Source organism: Acipenser ruthenus, chromosome 15 (assembly GCF_902713425.1).
Source record: "Acipenser ruthenus chromosome 15, fAciRut3.2 maternal haplotype, whole genome shotgun sequence".
NCBI lineage: Eukaryota > Metazoa > Chordata > Actinopteri > Acipenseriformes > Acipenseridae > Acipenser > Acipenser ruthenus.
This window is the reverse complement of record NC_081203.1, coordinates 1,394,909-1,402,409: the sequence shown is the minus strand read 5'-3', so window position 1 is coordinate 1,402,409 and position 7,501 is coordinate 1,394,909. Positions and strand designations below refer to the sequence as shown.

The window sequence follows — 7,501 nt, the reverse complement described above, 5'->3', positions numbered from 1 at the left end:
TGTAACCAGAGTCCACTTAGAATCTCTGTCTCAGGATAGCTAATATAGTGCCCAAGGGAATTACGTCTCCTCATTTGTTTCAAACTTATAATCAGCTACAATCTACAAACAATCAGTTAAATACAGTGATTAATTTAGTTACATTTGTCAAGAAACCCAGCTTAATAAAAATCTTGTATTAATACAATCTTGTCACATCCTTACCTGGGTAACTGCCAGTCTCTTCAGCAGTGTCTTCTGGGTAAAAAGATGTTACTGGCTGAAAGTGTGCCAATCAATAAGGGAAGCAGCTGATTGGTTATTGACAGGAAAGAAGCCAGGGAAGGGGTGGGGACAATTTCACCCTCCAGGGGAAATGACCCAGGAAGTACAAGACTTGCAGACAGAACTTTATTTAACCCACAGCAGTACCAGCTGTCGTGTTTTAAAATACAAAAATACAAAAACTGTACATGCAAGACTTATAGAATGAATGAATGTGCATGGCAAGGGAAATGTACAGAATTTTTATTTCTTTTTTTTTTTTATAGCTACAAATTACACGTGTTATACGAGAGGAATGAAATCGGGACACATTCAGTCATGAAAGCAAAAAGTTTATTCATGTTTTGAAACTACATTTAAACTACCACAAGGAAGACTCCTCAGCCCAGGTTGTAGTCCGGTTAGAAAATAACACGAAACATTTGAATACATCAGAAGCACTGGCACAAAGTATCTTTTCATGACTTAAATCAGTTTCAGAATCGCATACAATACAAAAAAAGAGAAAGAAAGGGTGTCCCCTGTCACACAGGGTCTGAAATACAGTACCGAATACTGAAACCTGTATGCATTACAGTTATTTCATTTATTGGTTTGTTTCGTGTGGATTATTAACAAGATGAGCAACATTCCAAATGTTCTTCAGTATTTACAACAGTTTTACTGTTTGTGTGTTAATTCAACGACCAATTCTTATTTTCTTTGCTGTTTTTTTTTCTTTTTTGTCTTTGTTTTTTTTAAAAGCTGCGTCGATTAAAATATACATTAGATTACACGAAGGGGAATGGAAAGAGTTTATTACAAGATGCAAAAAAAAAGATAAGAAAGACAATTCTACTGTGTTGATATTGTTTAGAGGTAGTAAGTGAGTACTCTAAGCTATAGAACATGTTGAAAGTCTATTGGTTTTTATGAGATCGCATGAGGTAATAAAGCTGTGTCTTGATTGGTGAGATGTATAAATACTCTTTAGCTACATTATATACAACACTCTGTGTGATTGGTGCCTTTTGATGCCACACCTGTGCACGACTTTCTCTTACTGTAAAACCCAGACTATTTCCGTAGCTTTGATGTAATACCCACGTCCAGCACATACAGCATCAATAAGGGGCTGATTTTGTGTTTTCCAAACCTTTTAATTTAGTATTTAAAACACATCAAAAGGCATTCTATAACATTTTTACTTGTTGTGGCTGTATGACACTTTTCTTAAACTGTTAAAAACCCAAGCTGTTTATTTAATTATCAGATTTAATCCGCTGCACAGCGAGGGTTTGTAATAAATACATTTTTTTTAATGGTTGCAAGGCATAAAGACCACCCCCCCTCTCTCCGCCCCCAGCTGCCTGTAAGATATTAGCCCCATTAAACAAACAAATTACCACATAACTGTGAGCAAACATTCCTCGCATACCACGCTTAATGATACTGGGATAGGAGTTACAAAATAAAATACACCCCATGAATAAACACATTCAACAATCTTGGTGAGCCATTTTAGGAATATTATCGCATTATCTGTGATTTTCTAAATAGAAAACGAAACACGTTTTGCCGCTTCAACCGTCCATTCAATGTGACAACACAACGTTTCTCTGGTTGTTCCTGTGAGATCCACACTGCTGCACAGTTTATCTCGGCTGGAACCATGCCAGGCAACTCCCAGGTCTTCAAAGCAAAAGTAGCCTGCAGTTAGCTAGTAGGGCAGTCGACCGAGCGTTTTCAGTCCATCAGTCCAAGACGCTGCTCAATGGCACAACAGCTAACCTAGAAGTGTGTTTGTAAAATTTTCACAAAAAGTCTGATCCGCTTCTATCCGGACTCCAGTAGAGGTTCGCGAGCAGGTTTAGAGCCAAGTCTGGCACCGTCAGAAACGGAAAAAGAAAAAAAAAAAAATCTTGTGATCCATCGTTTGTTAATACGTGAAGAAAGAAAGGGGGAGGGCGTTACAGTAAAAGGCAGCAGGCGATTGGTTTCTGAAATAATCCGTTAATCTCCTATTGGTCAAGTCAGTGCTAGTCAAGGCCTTTCTGCGCATTTAAGAGATCAATTCGAGGTATCCGAGTGCACGCTGCCAGGCCCCTCTGTCGGGGAAGTCACAGAAGATGGAGTGGTTGCATCTTGCCATCCCCCGTTAGTCTGAAAAAAGAGAAGCAACACAATTAGCTCACGGATGCTAGGGCCCTGATTGAATAGGATTTTCAAGCAGCGGTCATTAGCAGCAGTTTGCCTGCTGCATAGGAAGAGAGATCAGCTAGCAATTACGCCACGTGCATGATTTGTATTCCATTATATTTAATTTGCTTCATAACAAAACCGTCTAAGAACCTGAATTCTTGAACTTGATAAAATTTTACCAAATGTATTCATTTAACTAGGATAGCACCTATGAGATAAACATCTCATTACCAAGGGGGTCCCGGCACGATGTAAAAATAAATATGACACGTCAAGTTTAACCATTTTGCAGGTATAGCTAAGTAGGAACATCTGTATACTAACTACTTACTATACATACTATACATACTACTGGGCAGCAGTGTGGAGTAGTGGTTAGGGCTCTGGACTCTTGACCGGAAGGTCGTGGGTTAAATCCCAGGTGGGGGACACTGCTGCTGTACCCTTGATCAAGGTACTTTACCTAGATTGCTCCAGTAAAAACCCAACTGCATAAATGTGTAATTGTATGTAAAAATAATGTGATATCTTGTAACAACTGTAAGTCACCCTGGATAAGGGTATCTACTTATATAGTGAGGTGTTACAGACACAACTTAAGATGAAGCGATACCCTTATACATTCCAATGGTAGTGTACACGAGTCTGGACAGAACGCTTTATAAAACGCAATGCAATGTCAACAGAAGTGTTATATATATACACAATTAAAAAAGAAAGAAAGAAAAAACAAACAGCAGCTTTTTAACACAGACACACACACGCATACAAAAGAAAATCTCCGGGCGAATGCGGACTGGCAGTGGTGCTGACAAGTCTGCTCAGTTGCTCTTGTGGGTTCATTGTAAGAAAGGTGTTCCCCTCTTCCAATCCACTTGCACAGGCACTGCGAGAGCCTCTCGCACAAACACATTTGCCTTACGTCCCTGCCGACGGAGGCAATTGCTGAAATCAATGTCTAATCAGATTTCTGCAGTGGCAGACAGCTTGTCGCTACATATTTTTGTGTCAATCAAGAAGAGGGAAGGCGCGGGGCTCGTGGTTGTGGTGGTGGTGGGGGGGGGGGGGGACGCTGAGTGGATGTGACGGGACAGTCCTTTCTGGGGAAGCTTGCGTGAGCCGGCCTGACGATGACTACTGGCTCATGGCGGAGACGAGCCTTTGCAGGGTCTCATCTCTGCTAGCTGCCACGAGGCATTGTTCAAACACAAAACCACGGAAAGGTTAGCGTATGCTAATTTATTTATGATGCGGTTCATTACCAAAACAATCCGTCTGCATTACTGTAAACTGTAAGCTAGAGCACTCATGTGGCTTGCACGTGGAGGGAGTGCATTGCTGATTTAGAGTTCTTGGAATAGGTCAATAAATAGATTCATCCAGGCTCCTTGGCAGGAGTTTGTCTGCTGCATGCGAAGAGAAATCAGTGTTTTTTATATTTGTAGATTTACATTATGGCATGACCTGCTGATGCTCTGTATTGCAGTTGCATTGTGGAATATTTGTTTTCATTTTGTTTCAGGCTTCCTAACAAACCATGTGTCCGCCTGTATCAGCATTCTCTCTTCTTTATTTTTTTTAGGAGCGTATGTGATAAAAAAAACATTATTTGTGTTTTTTATAATGGAACCCATTCCAGAGGGAGGGGCAAGCATATTTTAGAGGGAGACCGAAATTAATTTTCTGCCGTGTTTTTCTACCCTTCAGCTATGTGATGGTACATCTCTCTCTCTCTCTCTCTCTCTCTCTCTCTCTCTCTCTCTCTCTCTCTCTCTCTCTCTCTCTCTCTCTCTCTCTCTCTCTCCAGTATTGCTATAGAAGCAGGGATCAAATACAACTGTGTATGTTCATTTACAATGTGGTTCATTATCAAAACAATCTGTCTCTAGTATTAGAAATTACAAGCTACAGCTTGCCCCTGGCTTGTCAATGAAATTGGCATAAAACTGATTTAGAATGACTGCAATCGGTCAATACAATAAAACACACCTCCACTTCTACGACTACTCCTAGACTGTACATGCAATGTGTTTTTGTACCTATATATTTTCAATATACTGTAGACGACAGATCAGATGATCATATTGCAATGTCCAGTCAGCAGGCAGTACTCCTTAAAGGGGAGGGGATTTTAGCCCCAATATTCAGATTGTTTATACAGTGCTAGTCCGCTTTATGTTCCTGTTCGGTGTTAACAAAATCAGATTTTAAATGAGCCAGTCGTACAGTGATGTGCATTTATTCATTTATTCATTCAGCTCATCAAAACCTTTTGTACATAAAAAAAAATGCCTGTGGCTAATTACGGTTTCCGCCCAGGCTTTTCTCATGGTTTTACTATGCGTTTACCATGTTTGTTTGTTTTTTTAAATATGCTCTACAATACCTCACTGGTCTTTACAATGCGTACCCATGCTTTAGCATGTTTTCATCGTGGAGGCTGTGTGGTCCAGTGGTTAAAGAAAAGGGCTTATAACCAGGAGGTCCCTGGTTCAAATCCCACCTCAGCCACTGACTCATTGTGTGACCCTGAGCAAGTCACTTCACCTCCTTGTGCTCCGTCTTTCGGGTGAGACGTAATTGTAAGTGACTCTGCAGCTGATGCATAGTTCACACACCCTAGTCTCTGTAAGTCGCCTTGGATAAAGGCATCTGCTAAATAAACTAATAATAATAATTGTGCTTAATTATGCTTTGCTGTGCTTTTACTATGGGCAACTTCTATAAGGGTAGAGGGTCCTTCAATGTGTCTAAATACAGCCGCCACTTAGATCATGAAAAAAGAGAGCAAAGGGTCTTTAAACAGCATCCCTACCAGTGAGTCTTGTTGTTTTTTTTCAGTCTGTTGGTAAAGGGATGCAGTGTTTTGCTGTTGTAATGTCTATTTCACATCCTTTGAATTTATTTTAGTTAAAAGCTAAACATCTTTAAGTTCCTACATTCCCTTATAGTTTCCGTAAAGACACAAATGCACATATTTTACTCTGAAAGAAAGATTGACGGCAAGCATCTCTCTCTCTCTCTCTCTCTCTCTCAATCTGTCTCTCTTGTTCCTTTATTTCTAATGAATGAATCTTTACTCTGGTGGTTTGAGATTACGCACTGTATTATAAAACAGCGGCTTATCAGGGCTCATCAGAGAAAATGGAAATCATGTCTGTAAAATGCTGCGGGCAATCACAGTTTCATATTTTATCATGTTGATAAGGATATGGTAAATTCTCTGAAGCATTTCAAAACACTTAAATGAAAAACGCAGATAGGCAAGTAAAAGGCTTTTTATACTGCTTGTTGTAGGTTATTATGAAATGTTTATAAAAGCAAAAAAAAAAAGAAACGCTTCGACATTTTTCAAAATTAAATGCTTTTGTGTGCGCGTCTGCCTGCCTGCGTGTGTGTGTGCGCGTGTTAATATTAAGCTGTACTTTTAATCTTTGCATTGAGCAGTCTTCCATCACCTTTGCGATCACTAATCTGTCCTGTCATATTTTGCCTCGTACTAAAAGCTGCTCAATCTTCTTTGCCTCACAGCTAAACCTATTTTCTCAGTTCCCTTGCAAATTTGGTAGGACAGGTGAGGAAAAATGATTTCTCAGCCCGAGTTTGTCACAAGGTCCTCAGGTACAACAAAGCCCGTCCACTGTTATATCATTGAAGCCAGCCTTCCCCGGATAGACAGCATGACAGGTGTGGAAGACCGGGGACATCCACTGTGATCATGCATGGAATGTATTACAGTAGCAACAGATACACACAGAAATCCACTGCATTTACACAAAATCTGTATCTACAGCATACGCACAGCAGCTGCTCTATGTGTTTGTCTAGCTGGCTCTCTATAGGAATATTCATAGATTTTCCTCAGATATAATCTTAAGTGTCATTGAAACCTGGATTTGTTTTGGGTTTGTTTTTCACAGGTCCATTTTTCTATAACCTGTTGTAAATAAATACATAACCACACCTGTGCTCTATGGGCACAAAAGGAATTATATAGTACTCTATAGAATGTGATCTTTATATCTTATCATGTGTGTTCTGTACAATCCCTGACTGCTGGTTCTGCTTAGACCATCTCGGACCAGGTTTCTGAAAAGACTCCTAAAAGCAATGTTGATATATACTTACATTCAAGCTGTGTGGACTGTACAAAGAATTAGCTCCTAAGCCATCACTGTATCCTGCCGTCTGATTGATAACATGACGCAGGGTATCCACCTGGTACAGGAGACAGAGACCTTGTTAGCCCAGAGGGTACATCTAATCCAAATAAACTGTGTACTGCACATCAAAAAAAACAACAAAGCAAAGCCGAACATCGTGTTAAAAAGCTCTCGTTGATGGTTCGGAGATGGGCAGACTCCACAGAGTTTTTAATACTTTTTAATTTTATTTTATGGAACGTACCGCTTGAAGCACAGGGTTTGCCGTGCTGTTGTCTACACCCTGGCAAAGCTAAACCACTCACCTCAGGCAAAGAGTCACTGGAGAGCAACCCCCCTCGCCATGCACCCTTCACTGTGGAGCTGAAGACTCACCAGTGTAGTGAGTGCACTGAGGGAGGGAGCTGGGGATCTGTACTGTACAGTCACACATTGTGATGAGAGACAGTACAGCCTGCTGCTCAGACATGCTGTTTAACTTTAAACCTTTCGACAATTACCTTCTCTCTTCTACTTGCATTTCTATCGGATGAGATGCGGGACAAAAACCAAACAACCAACCACAACGAAAACAAACGAATAAATCAAACAAACAAATGCACTGGAATAATAAAACAAAAGGACAGAAAGGGAACAGAAAACGTAAAACCAAAAAGAACAATTCCAACCCAAGTGCTCAAGCCAGAGCCGAATGCATTCACAAAGTATTCGTTTCGTTTCAGAATTCTAGCACAATTTATAGCCTATATCTATAGATATAAATGTAGAGGTATACATATGTGTTTTTATTTTTGCAAGGAAAGATGTACAAAGCAATGATGCAAAAGCAAAAATGCATTATTATTCTGATTATTTTTATTGCTCAAAAGAGCCAGCTGCTATTATTATTATTA

At 40.0% G+C, this 7,501-nt stretch overlaps 1 protein-coding gene across 4 annotated transcripts in view; it reads right to left on the bottom strand.

The window, feature by feature from the left end:
• Nucleotides 1–580: 580 nt before the first annotated feature.
• Nucleotides 581–7,501, bottom strand: part of LOC117962282 (pre-B-cell leukemia transcription factor 3) — a 78,826-nt gene continuing 71,905 nt past the window's right edge. For all 4 annotated transcript variants that reach the window (XM_058986741.1, XM_058986743.1, XM_058986742.1 and 1 more), the window contains 2 exons: nt 6,574–6,663; nt 581–2,406 (listed from right to left, as the gene is read on the bottom strand). In XM_058986741.1, the coding sequence (XP_058842724.1) occupies nt 2,314–2,406; nt 6,574–6,663 (183 nt within the window). In that variant the 3' untranslated portion in view covers nt 581–2,313. The remainder of the gene's footprint in view (nt 2,407–6,573; nt 6,664–7,501) is intronic.